The sequence below is a fragment of the Podarcis raffonei genome, chromosome 1 (genome assembly GCF_027172205.1).
Source record: "Podarcis raffonei isolate rPodRaf1 chromosome 1, rPodRaf1.pri, whole genome shotgun sequence".
Taxonomy (NCBI): domain Eukaryota; kingdom Metazoa; phylum Chordata; class Lepidosauria; order Squamata; family Lacertidae; genus Podarcis; species Podarcis raffonei.
In genome coordinates, this window is record NC_070602.1 from 124,120,741 (window position 1) to 124,148,469 (window position 27,729).

The following is a 27,729-nucleotide window of genomic DNA, read 5'->3' on the forward strand; positions in this document are numbered from 1 at the left end:
AAATCTACAAGCACTTCAAATAATGGTACAGTGAATTCCTCACTGGAGAGAATACGAGTCACCTAGCAAACTGTGTTTCCCCTCTACTGATTTTGGATTCCCTATAGATGGGACACAAAGTTTGAAGGCTACTTTTTTGTATATGATAATCTGACGCTTACTGGGAAGAGACGTTAGATTTAATATTTATTTCAGATAAACTGCTCGTTATCAAAACCGCATACAGAGGTTTTAATGTCGCTCAGTAAAATAATTAAAAATAAACACCACCAAGCACACACTGTGTGTCATATGTTATAGCACAATCCTATACAGTCGTACCTTGGTTGTCGAACGCCCTGGAATTCGTACGTTTTGGCTCCCAAACGCCGCAAACCCGGAAGTGAGTGTTCCGGTTTGCGAACATTTTTTTGGAACCTGAACATTCGACGGTGCTTCCCCAGCTTCTGATTGGCTGCAGGAGCTTCCTGCAGCCAATCAGAAGCCGCATTTGGTTTTCGAAAGTTTTGGAAGTCAAACGGACTTCTGGAACAGATTCCGTTCGACTTCCAAGGTACGAGTATACATGTTTACTCAGCAGTATGTCCTACAGACTTCAGCAGGGCTTATTCCCTAGTAAGTCGGTATAGAATTGGAATCTCAATGGCATGTACAGTGGTACCTCTGGTTACGAACTTAATTCGTTTCGGAGGTCCGTTCTTAAGCTGAAACAGTTCTTATCCTGAGGGCAAAGTTTGCAACCAGGAGCAGCTACTTCTGGGTTAGCAGAGCTCGTAACCAGAAGCGTTCGTAACCATAGGTACCACTGTATTATCAAGACCTGGGGTAAAAGCACAAACAACAGTATTTCCAAGAAGTGTGCATGTTGTTTTGCCTTCCTTGAATTTCCCTGCCATTTCCCTTTTCTCTTTGGCTTCCATTCCATTCTATACATTTTGCATTATTAGTAGTTAGTCACAACAACCAAATCTATAAAGATGCAGCAAGGTGCACAAGATTAAACCCGGGAGAAACCAGTTATTTCTGAATGCAGTTAGCTGTGTCTAACTGTGGCCAATGACTTCAGTGAACTAATTTTTTTTTTAATTCTCAATTGGCGTCTACAGTCACAATCCACAGAATTATGTGCCTGCACAAAGGCAGAAAAGCTTCTTGAAAATGATTTTGCACAGCAACCCTACCTGCCAAAAAGGCATTTTTTTTGGCTGTTGGGAGCTGCTTTGATAAAAAATAGCAAAGGAAACGTTCATCTGTGTGATCAGTTCTTGCCTACACAAGCATACAGCTTGTAAAGGATATAACATAAGGTATTAGACTAATTAGACACTTGTTTAAGCTCAAAACTGTATGACCTAGTAAGGAAGCATCATTATATACGTTACATAAACCAAAGTGCCCAGTGCATGAATGTATGGCATTTCTGATAATTTGCAGGGAGGGGTGAGAATCACCTGTTTTTGCCAACTGGTCCTAACTAGCCTTTCATCCACCACCACCCTAAACCAAAGATTTTTCAAACACTCAGGAGTGCTTCTTCAGTTAGCACAATGTTCTACATCAGAAATGTGGGTTGTGGCAGCAAATACGGCATGCCGCCGTTTGGATTCAAGCCAACATGTTCACAAAACATAAAATGTTCACAAAACATAAAATGTTGGATTCAAGCCAACATGTTCACAAAACAAAAAATATAATGTTGTTCTAACAAAAATTGCAGGACTAGACAACAAACAAGAGCTGTTATGCAAAAAAGTTAAAATTACAACTTTAAAATGGAACTAAAAGCTGGCTAGAGCTTATACTGAACTCTCAATACTTCAAATTTATACAGAATGCTATTTTGATTTAAGCACAGGAGATTATGCAAAGTGTTTTTTATTCCTAGTTTCAAATCATGGATCTAGTTGCTATTGAAAAGGAACAAAAAAATACAAACTGAGCAGCTCAAAATAAAATTTATTATGATACAAAAGTGTATGTGCGGGAGATACATAAATAGCATACAATGCAAATGAAAAAAATGGGACACATGACATATCACTTCAACTGAAGCAAAAGCATACAGCACATGCCAAAGCAAAATCTAAATGCATTTACATTTCCAAAGGAGCATTAATGATGCCAACAAAAAAGGAAACGGGAAAAGAAATACGACAAGTAAAATGCTTGAATATCAAGAACTGTTATTGCCGTGAACACAAATGTACATTAAGCTTTATTAAGAATATTTAGACAAAAGCATGCTAATATTCTATCAGCTTTTAATAACATATTCATGGTCTTGCTCATCTGACAAATTCCCCGCTGGAATGGAGCCACTGCTCTGTTTAACCAGACCCACTAATAAGCTGAGTTCACATCCTTTTTCTTAAGGTCATATAGAGCATTTTCATACACGAGGTGCTTCAGATGGTGTTGAATGCAAAACCTACATTCGCCAGAATGTTCATTCATATTACATTTTCTTTTGCAGAGATACTCACATGGCTGGTTTTGTTTCACTTTCTGTGAATGCTGGGCTTGTCGTGACACACAAATCAGAAATAAATTTCAAAGAATGAACGCTGGTCAAAGCAAAGCAGCTTTAAATCAAGGTCCCCATTTCATACTTTATGACAAGCCAGGATTAATAGAAAGTGAAGTGAAATGCTGTAGAGGAGAACACACAAACCTGAGGCTTGAGCTTGTTTCAGCTCATGCACATAGCAGTGAGGCCTGTATGAAAGGTTTTGGACAGTTGAGGTTGCTCATTCATATTGGTCCAGGCATTATGGATTGCATCCAAAAAAGTCATCTCTTTTGCACAAATCCCTTCTCTCTTCCTATGTCATTTCCCCCCACCCCTCCAAACTCCGGAGTATTGCAGAGAGGAGAGGGAGGGGAACTTTCATTGCACAAGCAGAAATTATTGCACAGACAGGACAACTTTGTGGAGTACAACCATAAGTTAGTAAAGGAAAGAGTTTAAATTACTTTCAAATTAAACGCATTGAACCAATTATAGGGGCATGCGAAGGACACCAAAAGGACGCCAAAGACCAGCAAATATTTTGTCATTAACTGAAACCAACAGCCCAGACAAGTCGTAACAGCGCTGATGGGTCAGGGAAGTGTTACCTCTATCACCAAGTGTACTTCAGAGAAGATGAAACCCATTCCCTGAGCATCACTTTCCATCACATAAATTAATGTTTTAATGGTCTCCCATGAGCCATCCTCCGGCCTAAACCTTGTGTAGGCTCAACTTTCTGAAAGTGTGAGGCCAATATCCCCAAGGAAACAAGGGGAGAAAAATATGCACAGGAATGGAGGATTACACAGGCTAACACAAGTCCATGCTTCATCCTCTTGCCTCAGGAAGCATCCAGCGCCACAGAAATTTAAAGAGGACAGAACTGTTATTATTATTAATTGCCACTCTCCGTTTTAGGGCAAGCCATCACAAGGCAGCTTATAACAGATGTGTAAACATAAAACAGTTGAATGCAAAAAAAACAAAAACCCATAACAAAACAGCAGAAAATAAAATTATAGGCAGCCAGCAATATAGGGGGCAATTAAGAAGCCCAGCAGTATAAAAAACACCATCAGAGTTTGCTTAAAGACCTCAAGGGAAGGGGCCAAGCAGAATTCTCAGGAAAGGGAATTCTTTGAATACGGGGGCCGCTACTGACAAGGCCTTGTTCCTGATACTCACTGACCTCGATCAGCCTTAGTGGTAGGCCAGGAAGCAGGACCTCTGAGATCAATCTTAGGACCCAGGGAGATTCATATAAGATATAGGAGGTCCTTCAAATAACATTTAAACTAAGCCTCAAAACAAATGGATGACCAATGTAAAATTGATATAATGGACCGCCTAGCCCCTACAAGCATTCTAGTGGCTGAATTTTGCACCAGCTGAAGATACCAGATTGTCTTCAATAGGCCACCCTACCAATAGGAATGTGACAAGCTTGCACCGTAACACCTTCCAATCCGAATACAATTATTCAGGTCATCCCAATTACAACAATACAGGAGACTCTGAGTGCCACATTCCACTCTCCCAACAGTTGTGCTGATTTATCATTCCAGACCCCATAGAATTTTTGCATGCTTTTTGGTTTTGGTTTATTTCATCTCCTGTGCTCTTCTTTTTAAAGCTTTAAGAGCACAACCCTGGCTTAGTGCATGGTCCTCTTTATTGCTGCTCAGGTTCATCAGTCACCGCCCACATCTCCCATAAAATGAAGACACCCATGTTTGTCTGAGGGGTTGTTTGGATATTTTCCTTTCTTGGGATCAACTGGTTGTGGGTCTTCAGATTGCAACTCTCTCCTCTTTTAGAGAAGATTTCATGTTCAGAAAAATGCAGGGGCCTCCTAATTCATTTGGGAGGATGGCAGATACACAAAACACCCATCCCTTAATTACAGATGCCGCCTCGCTCCCTTGCCCTCCATTCCCACTCAAAGGTTTGAATGTCCCTTAACTAGGACAGGGATGGCATTATTTCACTCTTGTGTGATTCACCAACATGTTTTAAACTCACAAAGACAGACTTCATACTCCAGATTTCCTAGCAGTTTAGGAATAATCAATGTGCATTAAAAAGTTAGCCAGTGATTACATTGAGAAGTACCGTACAAAATCAGACTCGCATCCACTTAATCCAGCTTTCTTTTCAGGAATCCCAGCAGCCCAAAGGTGCTAAGTGGTACACAAGTGGATCATGGTCTACTTTCTTCATGGCTGGTTCTAGATCAAAGATGTAGGTTGCTTCCACACTAACCCTTTCCTCTGGGGTGGACGTCTCTTGTTCATTCAATTTTTGCAAGGAATCGGCACAACGCTGTTGTTAAATCATTGCAATCTAGTGTTTTGTGTTATCCTTCTGTGCTTTTCCCAGACCTGATTTGTTGTGGGGGTTTTGCTGTAAAATGCAATTGCAGCAACATCCTGTCAGTTGTGTATGAGCAATTCACTATTAGGACTTCTTAGGGGAACTGTACCTTTCACGTGAAAGCTTCCTGTTTGCAGGTTCAGACCATTTTATTGCTTCCCCAAGTCAGCAGGTGGGGATAAACTGCCCTTTATTTAATCCCCCACCCCTTTTTTTCTAAGGGAGAGGTAGTGCTGGATACCTAATCTCCTCTCAGGACCACTGTTGTATTTACTGGGAGGGAGAGGTGGTGGTGAGGTTAGTGTTTTCAGGTACATTGCCAGAACCAACCCTGCACTGGAACTGGTGCACTCACAAAGTGCTGATCCCTGACCCCCTCTCTTTTCACAGAAAGCGCAGCAATGTCACTGACTGCACTTCTGTCCCCCACAAAAGGGAGTGAGGGAGGAAAGAAGTGTTGCTTTCCATTATTACTTTTTATCCCCTCTTTTATTTCATTATAGTGAAGCAGCACAGACTTAAATTGACACACGCCAGGAACAGAAGCTAACTGAATAAAGGGTGATTCCTCACCGCTCTTTCAGCCACAAGGATCACAGAAGCAATGAAGCAGGTTGAGCTTCGGAACAGGAAGCTTTTAATTAACATTAGAGAGGGCATTTGTTGAGTGTAAATTTCCTGTGAGCAGACATTCTAAGAAGATATTGGTCAAGGGGAAACAGGGTTGCTAATTACATAGGAAGTTGACTTGTATGAAGTCAGACCACCAGCTCGTCCACCTCACTACAGCCAAACTTTACAGTGACTGGCAACAACTCTCTAGGAGTTTCATACAAAAGCTCCAGATCTACCTGGAGGTGCCAGGATTTGAACCTGGCCGGTTCTGCATGTAAAAATGTGCAGACTACCACAAAGTTCCTTCCCCTTGCTATGTTAAAACTGGAGGTTCTGAAAAGCATTTAATACCACTTTCAGCGAACGACAGAAAAGCAATGCCTCCGTGTGTTAAAGGGCTCTCAAATGTGAAATGGTTTCTTTCTTATTGCACCTATTGTTATTTATTTCTGGCAGAATCTAGAGTAATATATATGTTATAATATATATGGAGTGTGTGTCTCTCAACCATTGGTTCTATCATTTTTCAGAAGTCAAAGGCACAACGCAAGCATGGTTTCCTAATATGCTGCTATTAGAAGATTAACTTATCAATACTATTCTATACTTTGGTATATTTCAATATTCAATATATTTAAGAATTGTTTAAACTAGGTTTCTACATATTGTTACATAACGACTAATACAAAGAATCCTATCACCTCCATTCATTTTCAGTTCTCCAATGTTGCACAAGTTGAATGAATGACTTTGCATATATTTGCTTGAACTGAAAGCAAATGAACCTGCTTCCAAATGTTTAGGATTAAGATACTAAAAGACAGAGAGAGAGAGAAATCTAACAGAGGATTGTTTAACAGTCTGTTAAAATCTAAGCAAATTGTGACAACAGTAAAATTTATCCACTTATAAAAAATATATGATTCGGGTATTATTATTTTCTAAATCTATTGTTCCAATTTTCTTTTGTAGCCAATATACCTTTGTGTTTTGCTGCACTGCAAATTTTCTGTATTTTTTTTTTTAATACCCCACGAAATTCCCTTTTGAATTCATTCCTTAAGCATGATACAATTGCAAGTATAGGCCACACACATTTTCGTGCTTTATTTCCGCTTGCTTTCTGAAAAAGCGATTAAAAGGAATCTGCATAAAACCAGATACTAATCTTTGGTATCTCAGAGCAGTTATTTACAAAACACTGAAAACAAAACTAGCTTCTCTGGAACTGTGCGATCTAGAAAAACGGGAGCATGTTTAAAGACGAAAACCAACTCTCTCTGAAACTAGAGCCCATTTCTTTAGTTTTGCTCTCCTCGACCTTCCATTCTATACACTACAGTGGTGGAGATGTCCTCGTTTGCCTCTGGTGACACTTTTTTCCACACAGTCTCTTTTAATGCAAGTTCGTGCTGAAGGCTCTCATAGTCCAGCGGTCCATAGGAATGCTAGTTGTTCAAGCAACACACATTATTTGTTAGATTACCGGTGGGGGGGAAACATTCTAGCATTACTGATATTTAGCAATTAGCGTTATGCCAGCTGTTAGCACTGACTTTCCGCCACCTCTTGACATGGTTATGCATTCAGTTTTGAGACAGTTAAGGGGATTTCTGCAATGCGGAAGGGGGAGGGGGAGGGAAGGCAAGAGCCACTCCTCCAACCAGCTTCATTCACTATACGGGAAGTTGGGGATATTCAGAAGGCCCAATTCTTGGATGCGGGGGTTCGCTTTCCTTCTTCAGCTATCCCCTCCCCATAAGGCTTCACACACTGCTGCTCCCCGGCCTTGGAGCTGCAGGTGGGCAGAGGGTCATTCCCACAATAGCATGGCGATCCTAGCCATGGGTCTGTTTGACCTGGCCAAAAATCGTAGTCCCTCCCCCCCATATCAAAACTGTGCCCCCCAAAGTACTCTGTGAGACCTAAGAGCTATAGCCAGAAGAGGAAGATTGGATAAGCGGCTCTCCAAGCCATCCGGTATAGTTAGGAGAAAAACTAAATGGGAAGCTTCCTTCCTTTTTCTAGCAACAGAGCACCAGACACTGCAAAAGGCAGTTCACAACTGCTACCCTGAGCACCAAGAATAACAAAGGGGTTTTTCCGCATCTATACTGCGAAGATGTACACGGAGACTTGACTATACAGTGGTACCCCGGTTGTCGAACGTAACCTGTTCCGGAAGACCGTTCGACTTCCAAAACGTTCGACAACTGAGGTGGCAAAAGGTGGTCGGCAAATTCAATTGAGAAAATTGAGAAGCACGCCTCGGAAGCCGTTTGACTTCCAAGGCATGTTTGAAAACTGAAGCATTCACTTCTGGGTTTTCGGTGTTTGGAAATCGAAATGTTCGGCTTCTGAGACACTCGAAAACCAAGGTACCACTGTACTTTGGAAGGCATGCCAATGTTGCTCCATAGTTAATTGGCCCAAGATGACTTTAGATCTTTATATAAATGACAGCCTTGCTTGAGGCTGGCTTGAATATACTAAACCAAACCAAGGCATGCTAAAAGCAACAGCAAAACCTAGTGTGCTACCAGGTGCCAAGTTACTAACTGAGTAGGCAAAATGGCAAAAACACAACATCTGGCACTAAGCTCCACTTATGGCAATTAGGTAAACTGAACTTGAACCATTAGAATTTACATATTGATGCAATACATGACATTGATCAATCTTATTTTGGAAAAGGAGAAACCTAGTAAATACACAATACACACTAATAACCTGAAATACCTCTCCTACTTACCCGCTGATCACCACCTTCCCTGCGAGGATCAAGCTTCTTCGCAAAGTGCCTCAAATTATCGTAATTATGGAAATTGCACAAAGATACCAGTTCCTGCAATGGTCAGAACATCACATTGTTCTATGTGCAAACCAGCAAAGTTTATAGGTTTCTATGCTTTACACATCTAATCTGTTATTATCCGATTACATAGCTAACTGGAGCCCATTAGAAAAGCTCACTGGTTAATACGAATTTTGCAATAATAATAATAATAATCTAAAATTGGTTTGAAATATTGTTGAAACTTGTGGATTCGTAGGTGAATAGAAAGCAAAGAACCAGCATTTTTGGCAGCCAACAATATGTGAACTGCTAGACTGAAACAGGTAAGTGCATTTTGGAAGACTTTTTTCACCTGCAAAATGTACTTCCTCTTTGCAGTTGCAGCTTAAAGCTGCAGATTTAGCATCATTTTTGTTTAACAGGTAGCCTCAGTGACATCATGATATAACACTGACCAGTTGCTTTTAGGAGCTCTATTATTCAGAAGACAGCTGGCTCTTTTCTCAAAATACCATGCAAATTGCAGCCAAATGGGGCAAGGAACAAACAGTAACAAGCCGGATGGCAAACATCTGGGAGCCCTGAATATCTTCTTTCACACTGAAATAATATACATGCCTTAGTATCTGGCTCAGCCCTAACATGAACCACTGTTCATGCTGGAATCTGAAAAAGGTTTTTCCAGATGACATTTTCCAAGCACTTGCAAAAACCAATTCTGCAGAGCAAGTACAGCTTTGCCTGCCCATCTGTTAGATTATGATGAAATTAGAGGTGGGCATGAAAACGGAAAGTAAAATTCTGATGCAAACCAAAGAAAATATGCAAGTGAGAAGGCTTGCTGCTTACGTGACAAAAGTGTATCCCCTTCACGCTGTTGCCCATCTTGTCCAGAGGAGGGGACCAGCACATCATGCCCATAACATTGGGAACAACCAGCAGAATGCCACCAGCAACCCCTGATTTTGCAGGAAGACCAACCTAGATTAAAGGGAACAGCAGGAAGGCTTACATTTAAGGATTTAAAATATATTTAAAATTTAAGGACTTAAAAGATATCAGAACTTAAATGTTCGGTGGCCATCCATAATGGAAGTAGTCCTAAAGACAGCTTTTCAGGATCGACTTATTGGTGTCAACTCATGTCCCAGGTATTATTTAGTTGGTGCACTCATACAGGTAAGCTTGGAGTTTGCCATTATCACAGACACAACTTGGGCCTCCAAAAGACGAAGTGCCTTTGACTAGCTGCAGCTGTGACCACTGCTGGATAGGGACAGTATTACTATGGTGACCTAGGCTGCCATAACCTTCTGGTTGAGCTACTGCGGTGTGTTGTTACATGTGAAACAGTCTCCAAAGACTGACTGGGAGCTTCAATTCAGAACATCAACTAGAACAGTTCATCAAGACCACAATCACACCTGCTTTTAAAAGAATTTCATGATAGAATTGGACCCTGAAACAAACAGGCAAAGTCTGAAACAGTTTGAGATTCATTATCAGTGTCCCCATATTCTAATTCCAACGTCCTTGTCAGAGTGTGCCTGCCATCAGAAAGGAAGCAGCTGTCAACCAGGTATGTAATGACCTCCCCATGGCTGTTTGCTTGGTGTCAACTTTGCTAAACTTTTTGTTCTTACCTACTTATTTTATTTATTTAAATAACGTTCTGCTTGGTTATTTATTTATTTGCTATTTGAACTACAGCTTTTACCGTTAGTTTTGTTTTATTGAGTTGTATTTTCAACTTTGTGCCTTGTCACTTTATATTGTTATGAACTGAATCAGTTTTGATGGAAGACAGCATATAAACATTTTAGATAAAATAACATTAAGTAAAAGCTTAAAATTGCTACTTTAGAGAGTGAATGATACTGCTTAGCCTAAATGTTTCCTATTGGCTCGTCTACTAAATGCTAGTTTGAAAATGCTACTTACGTGGAAGGCAAACTGTCCTGAGAAGTCATACATGCCACAGGAGTGCATTAAACTTAGTGTGTTCCGAACGGCTTCTGGGCTCAGTACCCTCTCACCAGTGATTGGGCAAAACCCTCCATTAGCCAATGTTGCTGCCATTACACTGGCCGATTCGCAAGTCACTTCTATGGAACACAGCTTAAGAAAGGTGGGGAGTGAGAGTAGGAACAGTTACAAACTATTACACACAAGTGGTATACTGCATAAGTAAACAGATTAAAAGACTGCCTTACAAAAACTAGATCCAGCTATAGACTGCAGCTTATGGAATGAGCTGTCAGCAGATTAGGGAGGAAAGCCAAAGAGCTGCACGCCTTCATTCCATTTGTCTGCAGTCGGCGCTTCGACGGGATGACGCTGCAGCGACCCCCTTCTCCGCTTCTGGGTCCCTCTGCTGTGGAAGCGCCGAGCTGCAGGCAAACGGAATGGCAGGCGCACGGCTCTTTGGGCTCCCTGGCTCCAGCCGTTGGCCTACGTTGCTGAGCCCGCCCCGCTCTGGGAAGGAGGCAGGATGGAACCGGAAGGAATGGGGAGCCCGGCTATGGCAACCAAGATGATCTGGAGGAAGCAGTAGGCAAAGCACGGGGCTTGTGGCACACTGCTCTGGGCTGCAGGCGACTCCCTCATTTGCCACCACCACCGGGCTGAGCTCCGCGCTCGCTCACTCGCTCGCTCTCGAGCTGGTGCTTTGCACCAGACAGGAGGAGGCGCACCTCTCGAGGCTGGGAGAGCAGAGCGCGCCGAGGGACTGGGGCGAGGGAGCGCAGGCCTAGCATGCGTTGTGGGGAGAAAACACTGGGTCCCTCTGCTGCCGCTGCTGCGCTGAGCAAGGGAAGGCCGTGGCAACAAAACGGAAGTTCACACCCGGAGTACGTTCGCAATCTAAAAAATAATACGCAAACCAGAATACTCATTTCCGGTTTATAAGTGTTCATAATCCAAAAAGTTCGTTGGCTAGGCTGTTTGTAACCTGAGGTACCACTGTACAGTGGTACCTCAGGTTAAGTACTTAATTTGTTCCGGAGGTCCGTTCTTAACCTGAAACTGTTCTTAACCTGAAGCACCACTTTAGCTAATGGGGCCTCCTGCTGCCGCCGCGCCGCGGGAGCACAATTTCTGTTCTCATCCTGAAGCAGAGTTCTTAACCTGAAGCACTATTTCTGGGTTAGCGGAGTCTGTAACCTGAAGCGTATGTAACCTGAGGTACCACTGTAATAGGAATCCACTGCTAAGATAACTTACTCTGACTTCCATAGACTAAAGCTACAATAACAGTTTAAAGATAGTTTGATAGCATCTGATATTGGGGTACAGCATTTTTATTGTCTTTATGAAATATGCAAAAGTAAGTTAGTTAAGTATTGTAATATAGTTAACTGTTGACCCCAGTTTTGAGATTTTTGTCAATGTTACACTTGCCCAATTATTTCTATACGATCTGAGGTGAAACCAGAGTATCACTTGCCCAATTATTTCTGTAGCTTTTTACATTTCCCTTTCAGGATTATAGACATGAAGTTCAGATAATTACCTGGAAGTAGAAGTCCAATATGCCAACCATATCTGTGCCTTCTGGAAAACACTAGAAAAAATAGCAGAGGATTTTAGTACACAAGCTAGGCCATGAGGTTTCACAGATATGGAGGTGGTATCATGACATCACAGCCAAAAGCCAATTAGAGGTAGTTTTTGCTGACAAAACAGGCTGTTTGTGACTTCATATTTGTAGAGGAATAGGTACGTCTGACAAGAATCCCGAAGTGCAAGTGACTTATATTTATTGCTGTTTATCAGATATGCAAGAGCCACTTTGGACACCATCTTGTGGAAAAGTGGCATACAAATAAACAAGTCCGTTAAGTGTGCTTCCAGACAGCAGAAACTGCTGCTTTACCTTGCATGCACCCTTTTGTGAATCACCATTATATCCTATACATATTATGCATATAGTCACACCTTGGCTCCCAAACACCTCCGTTTTGGAACGTTTCGGCTCCCAAATGCCAAAAACCTGGAAGTAACTGCTCCTGTTTTCGAACAATTTTTGGAAGCCGAATGGCTTCTAGGGAGTTATTTTTTTCTTTTTTCCTCCATTGACTTTGCCGACTGCGCTTTGATCCTCGGTTGTTGAACATTATGGAAGTCGAACTGTCTTCCGGAACAGATTACGTTTGACAACTGAGGTTTGACTGTATGTGAAAGGCTGTTCTGTAGTAGTTTGCTTAGTACATGGCCTGAAAAGTGAAGAAACTGGTGGCTATGTAATCCTCCAACATACCTTTTTCTCTTTCAGATAGTAACCTATTGCAAAGTTTCGATCTCCACTCTCTCTTTCAGACTGGAACCTAGTGTGAGGAAATATGAAAATGCACCTTAAGACCAGGGCACTTATTAACAGTACTGAAAGCTTCTGACCAGGATACAACTTTTTTAAAAACACCGTAATATTCATTTAGCAAGCCAGAATTAATTTCTGTATGTTGATGACATTTTGTTAATGTTGATAGTTCTGCTACCTTCTTCAAGAGAGAGGCTTAAGTGGCTACATCAATGGTTGCCGACTCATGGGTGCCTCTCCCGTGGTGTCTGTGAAAGGTCTTTGTCTTTAATCCCTTAAAAAGCCACACTGACCATAGTGATGGTTGGTGTACACGACTTTTTTGCACTGATGGGGAGGAGGGGGAGCACGCCTGTGCCTTTTTGTGTCTTTCTTTTCTTTTCTTTTGGATGTGACAGCCCCCAGGAAATGTAAAAAAATCCAAATGTGCCTGTCCACTGGCCCAAAAAATGTTACCTATCCAATCTACAGGTTTAGCAAGACACAAGCTTAGTTTAAAAACAAATTAGTGTCATAGGGCATTTCTAGCCAAAACAACAACAAAGGCTGCCTATTGAGCATTTCTCCATTATACAATTTGAATAAATTTTCAGTAAAACTGCAAATTATTAAATAAGGAAACTAGAAAGGGTTGTAAAATACGGTCAGTGCAAACCTATACATGTCTACACAGAAGTACTAAGTGCAATGGGGCCCACTCCCAGGAAAGGGGAAGTTTTACAGATGCAACAAGCAATTCTTAGTTTTGCAGCAAAAAACAACAATTTCTAAACTAGAAGGATTCCATGATTGTGTTTCATTGCATATATCGGATGAGCAAGGGAGTGGCAACCTGCAGTTCCCATATAATGTAGCTCAGTGGGTACAGCATGAGACTCTTAATCTCAGGGTTGTGGGTTTGAGTCCCATGTTGGGCAAAAGATTCCAGCATTGCAGGGGGTTGGACTAAATGGCTCTTGTGTTCCTTTCCAACTCTGATCATGCACCTTTCTATGAACTTTGAAGCTAGGCCAGGCTTTAACTGGTACAGCAGGCTGCTTCCTGGCAAGCCATCAATGGATGCCAATTCTACCAGCAGTCTAGAATCTGCACTGGCTTCATATTGCTTTTGAAACACAGTTCAAGGTGCTACCTCCCTCCATAACTTTTACAAGCTATTAACAGTCCGGTTTGAGCATCTCCAAAGCAGACTGTTCCTTGAGCCAGACCACATAACATCATGAGTCAAGTATAGACTGCAAAAGACACAGAGAAGCATTCACTCAGGGATGGCTGAACTACAGCAATCCAGCTCTTTCCATAGAAGATGCTCCAATGCCAAAACATCTTTCAGCAGCTTTTAAGATCTGTTTATTCTGGTTGACTTTTGTTGGCTGAAACGAAGGCAATGAAGCAATGGAATTTTAGAATGTCCTCTTTTTTCCAAGCATCCTGAGCGTATTTTAATCAGGATTTCATAATCTTATTTGCTAGTGGCAATGTCCTTCTGCTGTCCAGCGAACACTCCCTGTGCTTTCGCAAAATGTCCTGCTTGTGGCAAAAACTCTTTCTCCTTTCATCCTCAAAAATGCTTTCCCTCCTGGCACGTTGAGCTGCTGAGAAAAAACACCAGCCGCTGCATCCAGCAAAACCTGATGGAAAAAGGAACAGTACTGCCTGCCTTTTTCATGGAGAAAAGCGGTGGTGGTGGTCTCTTTCCTTTTCTGCTCAGTTATTGCAGAGGGAACCTTCCACCCAACTCTGCAGTTGAAAAATCACCTATTTCCCTCCACAATAATATGGAGAGAACTAGTTTTTGTACTGCAGTTGAGCATGCCCTGCTACTGCTTCCCCCCCCCCAAAATAAATCCTAAAAAAAGAAAAATATTTTCTTCTCTCAAGAGAGCTTGGAAGAAGCGGAGTTTTGGAGGCGGCATCAGTAGTGAGGCACTGCTGGTGCTTTCCCCAAAAGCCAAACTTACAAAGGAGAAACTGCCTCCCTGGGCCTTTGCAGGAATCACATCTCCTTTTCCTTAAGTGCTACAGGACTCAGAAAAGGGAGTGTTTGGTGAAGACAAGCATAAATCATGCTCCATTTGAATAAACCTAAACTTGTTTGAACTACAGTGGAACCTCGGATTTCGAGGGTCTCCAAAGCCAAACATTTCAGTTTTCGAACACCGAAAACCCGGAAGTAATTGCTTTCGTTTTCGAACATGGCTTGGAAACTGAACAGCTTCCACTGAGGGTTTTTCAATTTTCTCCATTGAAATTGCCGACTGCCCATTGTGACTCGGTTTTTGAACGTTTCGGAAGTTGAACGATCTTCCGGAACGGATTACGTTCGAAAAACGAGGTTCCAATGTACTTACTACCTAACTTACGGTAGCAGAACTAAGTATAGACTCAAGAAGAAACTGGGTAAAGAGGAAATTTTTAAAACTAAAAAGCATACTTACGTGGCATTACTGAACCCAACGTATTCATTTCCAGCCATCTTATTCATGAACTGCATCACCTGTTAAAGAAGCATCACAATGTTTTCAGAATGTACAGTAACGTATCCCCATACACCTAGGATTCAACATTCATTGGCCTGGTTCAGATGAAATATGAAACCTTGGTTTTGCATCACGAGAACAAGCCTTAGGTTTATGCACTTCCATTCCTTCTTCAGCATAGCCATGAGATTGGGAGCTTCCACTTCTGTGGTCTAGAGGAAGCCAGTTTATTATGTCATGTCCCATTGAGGGACTCAGGTTAATTTAACTGACTGTTTAATGAAACAAGACAAGATCAAATTAGGGTTTATTATCTGGCTTATTTCAATAAACCATAGTGTAAAGTAACTACAGTTTTGGTCCAGTTTAGATGTAAACTGTGGTTATTTTAAACCAGGAAACAAATGCTTCCATTTCCTCCTTGGACTGAAAGATGAAAGGGCAGTGCGTGCCTCCAAGGACTGTCCCTATAATGCTGAACAATGGCTTAGCATTTTGTGAGAACTGGACCGTTAAGCTGCACAAACAATACTTAGGTGTTTCAATGTTTTTGCTGTTTTCGCCAGTGTTAGAGGAATCGGTTGGTTGCTCGAGAGCAATCAGGCAATATGCCTTCAATAGTCTGTTCTAAAGCTTTCTTATTGGTGGTAAAAACCTTTAGAATGCAGAGAGCTTCTATTCCGTGTCTTGCTCATTCACTGGCAGAATCTGAGAGTGGGCGGTGCTTAAATCTTTCCCAGCAGAGTAGTTTCTCAACCCCCAGTCTGCGCCTCCCCTCTCTGCGCGGAAGCCTACTGCGCAAGGACGGCTTGGGTAAAGGAGGACCTCCCTCCTCCCCGCTTTGCTCAGGCAAGGTGTCCTGGCATCGCCTTGCCTCCTCCGAGCCCTGCATCTCCTCTCCACTAGAGGCGTGGCTTCCTTCCTCCGCTGAGGAAGTGCTGCTTCCCACGATCTTTGGGGGCTCTCTGTAATCCATTCGGCTTTTCCCCTCTCGCCCCTGAGCCGATGGCAGTTCCCTGACAGCCAACTATTAAAGTTTATTGACGTTTGGCTTGTTTTGAAACTGAAGTTCCTTCTTCAGCAGCAATGTAGACTTTCAGAAATTGAAAATAATACAAAAAGGAAAGAAACTGATTCTCAAAAGCACCAACTATGAAAAGTTTATCATAGCTTGGTGTGTTTCAGAACCCAAGTTCATTCTACAGGAGCAAGATTATGGCTTTTCTTTTATTTTGCTTAAATTAGACTCCGAATGCCAGTTCACAGATCAGAAATGAAGGGGGGGAAAGCAAATACAAAAATAAAATCTTACCCTGCAGTTTCAAACTCAACTATGGGAAATAATTTTTAAAAGGTTTGATGGTTCACTTACATAGTCAAATTTCTCAGCATTATTTGCTCCTTGCTGAAAGGAAAGAAGACATATTTACAAAGTTTGTTAATACAAGAGAAGTTTTAATTCTAATTTAACTTAGTTTAAAGAAAATAATTCATAATAATCTATAACTACTTAAATATTTAATATTAAACTATTGTTTTATTTATTAGTCTAAATACCTAAAGTTAGATTACTAAATTGTTTATATCAAACTTAAGAACACTACAGAAAGTTTCAATTTTTGAAAATTACTAAGGTGAGGAAACAGAGATGAACATTGAATAAGGCTAGCTTTATTTTAAGTGCTCTACTCAATTATGAATTAGTGCCTTGGAAATTCACTTATAGTTTATTGTAATCAGTGGATACATTAACGTTCCATTCTTGTAGTCCAAGACTTTATTTTACATTGTGCTGGATACTAGAATGTTCAGTGCTATTTTATTTAGGGGCCAGTGGCGGTTGTACATAAACTATTGAGTAGAAGATGAGTGTTACCACTGCTATAAGGGCAACTGCATGAAAAAGTCTAGCTTATAACCAAAGAGTCCAGCTGAGAACTTCCATTTGTGCATCCCTTCCGCCACTTGTTAAGCTGCTGTCAAAACTTAGGAAATGACTCCAAAACAGCACAAACAGCAATTGGGGAAAGTATCAAGGGTGCCCTGATGCACACATGGGAAATCCTGGGTGTGTGCATAAGCATCTTTACACCCCAGCCATTAATTCCAAAGTTTTATTGGTAAACATCTTACAGTATAACAGAAATTGCAGTAGCAGATATACTGTCCAAATGCAGTTCAAAAGATGCCTGGATTTTATTAACTGGCAAACATTTTAAAATGTCCAGTTAAGCATCAGTGGGACTCAAAGGGCAGAGCACAATCCTTATGCTTCTCTCCCTCTACCTTGACACAGCCTCTATTTCAGCATTATAAAGGTAAAGGTACCCCTGCCCGTACGGGCCAGTCTTGACAGACTCTGGGGTTGTGCGCCCATCTCACTTAAGAGGCCGGGGGCCAGCGCTGTCCGGAGACACTTCCGGGTCACGTGGCCAGCGTGACAAAGCTGCATCTGGCGAGCCAGCGCAGCACACGGAAACGCCGTTTACCTTCCCGCCAGTAAGCGGTCCCTATTTATCTACTTGCACCTGGGGGTGCTTTCGAACTGCTAGGTTGGCAGGCGCTGGGACCGAGCAACGGGAGCGCACCCCGCCGCGGGGATTCGAACCGCCGACCTTTCCATCGGCAAGTCCTAGGCGCTGAGGCTTTTACCCACAGCGCCACCCGCGTCCCTTATTTCAGCATTATACCCTTGCTTAGAAACTCAAGGAACGATATAAAGGCAACTCTACAATTGACACTGTTATGTTTTCATGCTTGCTATATGATATAGCAAGTGTAAAGCCTGCAATCATCAATGCCTGGGTGTATATATCTAGGAGCCCTGGCCCAAGCTGTTACTCTGCGTAAATTATATTGGGGGCAAAGAGAACTTGCTACCCCAAAAGGGAAAGCCTCTCTGTACAGATCTCCATTCACTCTACTCTGGGTTGTGGTCACAGAATCAAGTTCTTGCTACAGGTACTTGATATGTGGATATTTAAAATGGGTATTTCCTTTTGTCAAAAAAACAAAACTGGTTTTTTTAACTGTGCTGTCTTTTTCAGGAATATCCCTGGTTGCCAGCTCAAAATTTAAAAAATAAACACTATGGAAACACAGCTATAAACTGCTATGGAGGTAGGGTATTTTAAATAAGGCAGATTTACCATATTTGATGGGAATGCGGTGGTATAGGATAAAGGAGCATTGTCCTTATCTTGAACAACAGTCTAGCAACTGTATCTGTGTGTCCAAAGGACTAACTTGACAGGCAATTTCTAAGAGATTTGTTGTGAATACCATTTTACCAACAGACCGTCTCCAGAACTAAATGTGGCTGGGAATCTATTGTTAAGCATCAGGATGGATGGATGCATATTGCATAAGTTTATTTTATTATTATAAATATACTTAATAAATTTTAAAAACAGACTGTCACAAATTAATAGGCATTACTTAATGCCTCAGAAACATCGGGTTAATATGTTATTTAGTTCTGTTATCTAAAAGCACTACCTCAAATCAATCCAAAAAACATTACTTGCACTATGTTTAATATAGGGGAAAGAAAAAAAAACCTGAATCCTGTATGTACCAGAATTCTACTCATGAAATGCATAAAGCCAGCCTCATTTCCCATTCTACAAGTGGATTAGGGTGTTGCAGATAATCTGTGAAGCCACACGCACCAGCTCATCTAGTGATGTGCAGTCATACACGTATGATCACCAGCTGAAAGAATACCACACTGTTGTGTCAAAAGTTATGCACCAATAAAGTAAAAATACTGCTACCCATAGTCAATGACTATTTAAGAAATACGCTAAAAAGGTTAAGCATTGTGTTGAAAGGCATTAGAAAAACAAGCTTTTAAAAAAGTGTAACTCCAAATCTGTTCAATGAAAAAATAATTAAAAGAAGAAATTACCAACTTCATTGAACTGTTGCAGTTGTCAAAATATTCCATAGATCCTAATGCTGTAAAATATGTAACAACATTTAAACCACAAAAACCTTTTAAATGCACAGTGAATGTTGCTTTGGGGAAGTGGGTCAGCATTAGTTACGGGATGCCGTACTGGTCATTGTCGTTAAGGTTAAGGCAGTTAAAAACTGAAACAAGTTTTGCATTTCTCCCCCGTATTACAGGGTAAGGAGAAAGATGCTTAATGCCAAAAGTACAGAAAGGATTGGTTCTCTCCCCACACCCGACCTTAACTGCAAAAAAACCAAAGGAGCATCTTCATATGTTTGATACTATTAGCAGAGTAAACATAGCAAAACAATGGTGTCTGAGCAAACTTATTTCAGCATTTATCAAATTCAGGGTTTCCCTGCCTTTAGCTCCAAAAAACAAAACAAAACCCTGACACACACAAAAAACACTCTTTCACAGCACCTTCTAGATACCAGTTTAAGCACATTGATTAAAAAGTAAGCATCTTTAAAAAGCAAAACCCTAAACTTGGATTTAGCTTGTACTGCATGAACTATTCGTTAAAATGGGACTCTTAATGCAGTTCTTAACACCGCCAGTTTTTCCCATTTCTTTTACAGATTAAAGGAGGCAAAAGTTGTAGGTAAAGTCAACCAGAAATGAGGCACCAAATATTTGAGAGTTGTTTTCCCCCCTGGAAATTGTGAAAATATTTCCCCCGGCAACTTTAAGATGGAACACAGAGCAGTTCTTTGTTCTCTCCAAATTTTATTTTGACTTCAGTCTAATTTTCCACTTTGTGGAGTCTCAAGTTTTATATATATGAAGTTTTACAAGCAGTTCATCTGTCTACAAACGTACCATGCAATAACTTCACAAACATAATATATACATATACACACTTGCAGTGTGCATGCTTGAATGTATATTTATGTGTATATGCACACTTTTGTGTATATACAATGAACGTCTATGAACACAAAGTAGTTTTAGACTGAGACAATCCAATGACACATCATTCATGCAAGTTTTTAAAAGAACGTTTACATATCCATATTAAATTAGAGGATAGGCTCTCATTTTATTTATTTATATTATAATTGCATCAGCATGCAATAGGATCTCAGCAATACTTAGATTTTTCTTATAGCTCTCAGTTTTGAGGTACTACCTCACCATGTTTAATTCTGTGCTTAATACTGTTACTTGACTTGTATTATGCAAGCTTATGTGGTTCTTCCTTCAAAGGCTGATTATGCAACTATGTACTTGCAAGGAATAGCACCTGTGCAACAGAACTTATCCCACCTCCCTCTGCAACATCCCCAGGGTTGAAAGAATCCCCCAGAACAGATTTTTTTTGGGGGGTGTCAGAATACTTAAGATATCCTGATTCAAAGTTCCAGAATTATTCAAAAAAATATCTATAAACCACATGCTCACTGGAGTTGCGTGAAACCCAGTATGTGCCAAAACTGCCACATAAGTTCAATGTCAGGAAAATAACTATCAGCAAAATCAACACCATATGCATACAGTTTTCCCAAACAGTGGCACAGAAGAGAACTTTCAGTGTGCAAATTGGAAGTCACAGATAATTTGTCCCACTGATTTCAAAGGGTCTGCTCAAAATATTACTTTTTCTGGATCTAGCCTATGATCAGGGCTTGACTGAATGATTTGAGAGCATATCGAAACACAAACAAGATCAATTCTTGTATTATATTTATGACTAGTATTATATTTATGGCTAGAATTTTAATATGTAAACTCAATTTGTAACTGTTGCTTACAAGTTACATTTAAACCTTCGAACACAAATAGACCATATTGTTTAATAATCTTTTGCTTTGGTTGTGTTTTACATCTGACCAACACTTCTAGCCTAGCTTGAATTGGAATCTAGGAGACCCTGGATTAAGTAGGTCTCACCTCAGAAATGGACATACTGGGGAGCCTTGGTCAATTCACTCAGTGGGGCTACTTCTATAAAATTGGAATAAAGGATTGTCAAGATGAAAGAGACAACCTCAAACAGCAGAAGTGTTGTATTAATTAATATTTTCATAAACAACAGACCATGCATTGGAAAACTAAGCAAGTTACTATTAATATTTTTTTCAGATATATATAAAATTTTGAAGAACCTATAGGAAAAGACAAGTATCATGTCTGAGTAAGCAGGAGGGAGGGAAAGGGAAATGTGATCTATGTTTAAAGAAATAAAGCTGTTTCTGTACATATATCCATTTAGCTGCAGGATTACTAAACTGAGTAATCAGCTGAAACACAGAACAAAAGGCTGAATATATTCAGAAGCTATAGGGTATGAAGAGCAGAGTTGTCGTATAACATTTATAGGGATGAGCCTGCAAGAACTGCTAGCTTTCATTACATCTAGTACAACTTCTATGCAGATAGAGGTTAGTTCAGTTCTCCACCATTTTCATAAGTAAATGGGTTCCAATCTGAGACTTAGGTTGCCCTAGTCAGTTTGATCACTAGGAATATGTCCACACGAACATTACTTAACTCCATTTATTTCAATGGGTCTATTCCAGGTATTACTTTGTTAGCTCTCATGATTGCATTTATTATTTCATAGCTGAAGCTGAAAAAAATGATTTATAAGTGGTTTTCCTTCCCCTCATTTTTAGATAAGGTTGTTGGAATCCTTCCATTGATGGAGCCCATCCATTGACAAGCAGCATCCATTATCAGTTCTGATACTGAATTTCTAAAGAGTTTCCTCTAAGTGAATGCAAAAAAACCCTTGAAGAATATTTACTCTCCAAACATACTTTGACATCAGTTCTATTAGCTATCCCGATTCTTTCACTGTCTCTATATAAAAAATTAAACAAAAAGGGTCTGCTGGGTATATAAACCAACCTAGTCTATTTTCTGGGAGTTTATTCTGGATTGCAATGGGCCCTGCAAAACTTATCAAACATTAACTGAAAAAGTGACCACTACAAGCATTAGGACAAATATTTCAATAATGGAAAACCATGTCTTCTGAGGGGTTAATGGCTGGCAATTAGGGCTTACCTCCAATTGCTATGCTTAACTACACCTAATAATAATAATTACAAATACTGTTTCAAACTGTAAATCTAGAAACTGCAAAGACGTTCAGATACAGCAATTTATTTAAGACTCGTGTATCTTTTAACTAAAGCTTGGGATTCCCACATAAGGGGATTTTTGTATTTAGAATTTAGGAAAAGAGAATAGCTTTCATTAATTAAATTGTGCACTTGCCAGGGGGTGGGGAAAGGTAGTAACACCAAACTGTAAAATTGTAACATGTACGTATAAATTTCAACCATGGTAAGAACTGCAAGGTCTGACCAAAGGAAGAATTCACCTCATGTTATGGTGGTGCACACTAGAAAATGGGTGAAAAGGAGTAATCATTGTTATTGCATTCTCTGCTCACCTATGTACATGATTATAACTATTTTGTATTCCCACAGAGCACCAGTTCTTAAGATTTGTTACACTGAGGGTTTTATTCATTTGACCTCTCTAGATGACCTCTCTTAACAGTGGTCATGCAGTATGTTGCATGAGAATTAAAATCTTTCGAATTCTAATGCCGATCGGTCACCTATGTCCTACATCACAGATTTGTAGATGTCAATACACTATTATTCAGCAGGTTGACATAGCAAGCATCTCTCATTCAGTAAGGCTTTTATGCACAGCTCCTGACATACAGCTGCCACTATGCAAGATCCAAAACTGTATAGTAGCACTTTGAGAAGCAACAGACCAGAGTATGCGCAAGAACAAGAAACCTTAGTCACTAAGAACGGCTTTCTTAGGCCATATCTGAGATCTATTTAGCCCAGCAATCTCCCCAGGAGTGGCCAACAAAAACCCGGCACATCTTTACTGCACACTCAATACAGCTGCATCTAAGTACTGTACAAAGTGAGTTTAATTTTAATTGAGATGTTTATCACTGGCCCAATTTGTACACGACATCAAACCATAGTTTAAAACAAACTATGGCTTTATGTTAGCTTGCTAGTGCTCAAACACTTCCTGCAATGGTCCTATCCAACTCCCGCAGCTACCACATCACAGCCAAAGTAAGTCAACGCCTGGCTTGTTGCACTCTTTGAACCCAGACCCTTAAAATCATGGCTTAATGTTCTATCAGTGGTGGCCACTGACTGCTCTAGAAAATAACTTTACTTTCTCTTATGTACCATACTTTAGGAGTCAGTGACTAATATGCTTTAACCACTCAAGCTAAAGGAGCTTCTATAACTTTCCTTATATACAGGAAAGGACTTTGGTACAACTCAGCATTGTCTTGCCACTATATGTGTTATATTTTAATGGTTTCAAATGGCAGTAGGTTTAGAAAGCCATCATGAAAGGCAGTAATATGCTAACCAGTTAGAACTATTGCCCTATTGCATATACAGTTGTGAAAAACAACATGTAATAAGGTACACATTTAAGATACGCAATGAATGAATTCCCAAGGTTTTGCACCCTTTTCAACAAAACAGATTACATCTTTGGATTGTAGCCTTAAACAGCCATTTGACTTGCCACTCTGTACTAGACCAAGCACAGAAATTTTAGTATTCTATGATCTTGAGCTAACAAATGCTCCAAATTCATGTATGAAGCTACTCTAATTCTATACATAGGCATTAGAAGTAGGTCTCATTGGAGACAGCAAGGCTTATTTCCAAGCAAACATACCATTAGCCTGTGGTTGTGAATGTTACTAAGTGTGAGCTTACAATTAACTCAGAATGATAGCGAAAATATTTTAAAATTAAAACCAAGTATTAAAAACCCAGTGCTGATTTCTAAGTTTTCATAGTCACTCAGTTTTTACAAAATAGCTTCCCAGTAGATGTATCACAAAAAATGTCTTACAATCACTTTAAACAGATGATGCAATATGGTGATTTATGTCTGCTGGACATGCAAGTATACTACATGCAAAGTTTCAATGCAATCCAGTACTGGCTACAAAAGTTGCTATAGTGTTCTTGTCATGATATCACGATTGCATGCAGTAAAAACTAAAACTGCAGAATATTACAACAGCCTGAAACCTACACTGTTGTGATAGAAAAGCACATTTTAGACTAATTACAGTGGAACTTATTTCCAGGAAAGTTTGCACTTTGGATTTTACCCTACAGTACTTTGTAACAGGCTGTACTGTGGCAATAATTACAGTCAAGTATTTGATATATTGTATATTGCTTATTCTAACCCACTGTCAAAATGAATTTCAAAGTTATTTAAACCTACAGAGAAAAGTTAAACATGAATAAATTTACCTGTCATACTTAAGGCCATTTTCCTTCACCTATAGCTATTAAAGATAAATGTTTTAAGCAGGATTTTATTTTATTTTATTCAATATAACGAAAAGCAGAAAATCATGAGCCAAGACTGAAGTAGCCTCTCATATCTAAAAGTCTGAAAACAAATCAATGGATGTTAAGATGTAATCAACGGCATAGGTTGTCCATTTTTAAGGCTACTAGGGGAGTGAAATGTTGATTAGCTTTCACTTATTTCTAGAGAGCCACTGCTTCCAGTATAAGTTTTTAATTCTTACAGATATCTCATCACACTAAATGAGCAATTAAGGCATATTAATGATGTAAACACCCAAAGTATGTTAATACTTGTAAATATAATGAACAATTCTGTCATTCAAAATATACACTTGATGTAGAAACAATTTTTGTTTTAAATCCTCTAGAAGAGCATCACTGCAACAAATGCTAAAATATGTAAGAAACAATTTAAACTGTATATTAAAATTGATGTACAAGTTCTCATTTAACAGACTTTAAAATGAGTTGCATGTTTCACAGAATCCATAAAATCTCAAGTAGAAGGTGTTATGCTTATCTAATATTCCTTCCATTTTAATATAATTCAGGCCACAAATCTAGAGAAGCATGTGTTACTCTGAAAAAAGTAGGAGCCCATATTTAACCCAACCTATTTCAAACAGCAGTTTGGAATCCAGCAAATTTAAAGGAGGAGGGAGAAGAGAGAAATAACACACCAGGAGCATTTCCCCTTAAAATTATTTTGTACCATACCTCAGAACTGGTTTTTGAACATACAGGGTAGGGTTTAGTTTCAGAAAACTAACAAGGAAAACAGTTACTTTCACACATACCCCTCTAGATTCAAATATTTTTGCATATTTGCCCACATGCTTGTGTGGACTACAAACTGCAATTCAAATTAAAACTTTCATTGTCCGTGCAATATCTAACATTGCACAACATAGCTTTCCACAAAAATGTTAATAATGCAGTTCAGAAAATTTGTGTAAACATTTTACCTTGATCAAGGAAGTGATCACAATTGCTCCAGCATTCACCATAGGATTGTGAGGTTTGTCTGCAAAACAAAAGTTATTCAGTCATGTACATTCACTTCCCAAGGAATTAAATTAACAAAACGTGTGTGAAAACCAGCACAATCTATTCTCTTCTCCATCAATCAACTTTCCACATGTAGTCAGGATTCCCTACTGCATAAGTGGACTAAATTCCAAACCAGAATAATGAAATGAAATAGACAGCTCTTGCATGCCAGAGATAATGGCACATGCATTCACGTCATCTAAAAAGAAGTTAACTATGCTCTGAGTAACAGTAGAAATATACATTTTCAATTAAACTAAACGCAGCAAACTTTAAAAAAAACCACTGATTAACATATACAAACTTATTAACATGGGGCTTTATTCACCTAATGAACCCTGTTCTAGTACTTCCACTTCTGCAAAGGGCTCCCCCTCCCCCCCAAAAAAATAAGCTCAGTGGGAAGGGTCCAGGAGAACCCCCAAAATGTACTGGGAGAGATAATTCAGTCTGGCAAGCTGATATGCTTGCGCAGACGGATTTGGAAATCTCAACATTGAATTAGTTTTGTTCTGTTTACTACACCCCATTTATGTTTCAGCTATAAATTCTACATGCAGTATAGGGAGTTGTTACTGAACTAGAACATCCTGGCTACAGGACCTAGTGGTGCAAGGGTATCCAATAAAATATGCTGTCAAAATTTATGCAAGGAGAAAACAGGTAAAAAAAAATAGTTCGGTCCTAGAACAAATGTTAGTAATTTTTTAAAAAGTCTTATGGTGAGGTGGAATTATCTGTTAAGATGACACTGTGATATAGGAAAACTAGTGGACTATATTTAGGATAGTCAATGAAAGTGCATGCGCTCTACTCCTAATGAAATATTGAGTTGGCACATAGCAGTAACTTTTAGACACAACAGTTGGCGCATCCTGCCTGTGGAAACAACTGCTGATACTCACACACTTGGAACTGTGCCAAGGACATTACAGTATCCTAGTTCTTATGTATTAAGAGCTTAGTAATCACCATCAAGAAGTTAATGGCCTGGAATTCAAGGCTAAATACCGTATTTTTCGCTCTATAACACGCATCTGACCATAACACGCACGTAGTTTTTAGAGGAGGAAAACAAGGAAAAAATATTCTAAACGAAACAGTGGATGTATGATTTTTATGGTTCATGCTGTGGCCACAGACATGTGATCTGACAGTGAGTTTGGGGTAGCCCAATGCAAAAATCCTGAGGATCCATGTGGATCCATGCTTTGTAACCATGTTTTTGCGCCATTGAAACAGTGGGTGCGTGTGTTTTTTGGTGCAGGCTATAGCCATGGAAATGCTATGTGATCTGATGGTGAATTTGGGGTGACCCAGTGCAAAAATCCTGAGGATCCATGTGGATCCATGCTTTGTAACCACGTTTTAAGTGGGGAGGGAAGGAAAAGAACTCAAGGGACAAGGAGCACGCGTGGGGGGTGTGGAGAAGGAGCTTTTCTGCGAGCTGAGCGGGGAGGAGGGAGGGAAAGAGCACTGTTGCTTTAAAGGTATACTTAAGGTATTTGCCCTGTGCCTGGGTTTTTTTCCATTTAACAGTTTGCAGCCTTTTCCTTCCGCTCCTTGTTTTGAGGCAGAATAGATTTGAGCAAGTGAGGAGGACTTGGATTGCAGGGGATTCGCCATTAGCTGTGTAAAAGCGCTCCTCCTTGCAGCCTGAATGATAAGCAGCCACCAGCAGCAATAGAATGGAGCACAAAAAAGCAGTAGGGGCACTAGGACCCAGACAATGCTCAAATCTATCCTGCCTGAAAACAAGCTGCTCCGTTCCAGCGGTTCAGCTGAGACGCGGGGGATTTGCGAAGTTTTCCCCTCTCTCCCATGCCCTCCCCAGTCTTTTTTTTACTTCCTGGTTTTCACTGCGCTGGCTCAGAGCTCGAGGTTGGTTTTATTTTGCTGCTGGTTACTTAAATTTTATCTTTCCTGCCATCCCTCTGCAGCCTCATTGCTCTGTTTAGAGAGCGCACGGACTTTTGCTAGCGTCTGTCCCTCCTCCCGTGTAAGCGGCTGCTGCCGGCTTTGCTGCCATGACTCTCCTTCCCTCCCTCCTCCCCGGCTCCAGGTCGCTTTAAAGCAAGCAAAGCGAGAGCCTCGTAGAGTGTGTAAGCGGCTCCCGCTTTGCTTGACTGACGGCAGCCATGGCTCCGATCCGTGCATTCGCTCCGTAACACACACAGGCATTTCCCCTTACTTTCTAGGAGCAAAAAAGTGCGTGTTTTGGAGCGAAAATTACGGTACATCTACAAGTGAACGAAGTTACTTATGCTCCTAGGCTAATGAT

At 40.3% G+C, this 27,729-nt stretch overlaps 1 protein-coding gene across 5 annotated transcripts in view; it reads right to left on the reverse strand.

Moving 5' to 3' along the window:
* GLS (glutaminase) overlaps positions 1-27,729 on the reverse strand; it is a 79,286-nt gene that overhangs the window by 30,244 nt on the left and 21,313 nt on the right. Inside the window, exons 1-10 of one of the 5 annotated variants that reach the window (XM_053360749.1) lie at positions 25,364-25,401; positions 24,336-24,370; positions 19,006-19,055; positions 16,468-16,500; positions 15,054-15,112; positions 12,556-12,622; positions 11,809-11,859; positions 10,239-10,415; positions 9,147-9,278; positions 8,253-8,345 (exon numbers count right to left, since the gene is read on the reverse strand). In XM_053360749.1, the coding sequence (XP_053216724.1) occupies positions 8,253-8,345; positions 9,147-9,278; positions 10,239-10,415; positions 11,809-11,859; positions 12,556-12,622; positions 15,054-15,112; positions 16,468-16,500; positions 19,006-19,055; positions 24,336-24,354 (681 nt within the window). In that variant the 5' untranslated portion in view covers positions 24,355-24,370; positions 25,364-25,401. Of the gene's footprint in view, positions 1-1,936; positions 6,949-8,252; positions 8,346-9,146; positions 9,279-10,238; positions 10,416-11,808; positions 11,860-12,555; positions 12,623-15,053; positions 15,113-16,467; positions 16,501-18,672; positions 18,738-18,766; positions 18,789-19,005; positions 19,056-24,335; positions 24,371-25,363; positions 25,423-27,729 lie in introns of those variants that run through there. The other 4 variants (XM_053360741.1, XM_053360732.1, XM_053360756.1 and 1 more) reach the window with 4 other exon arrangements.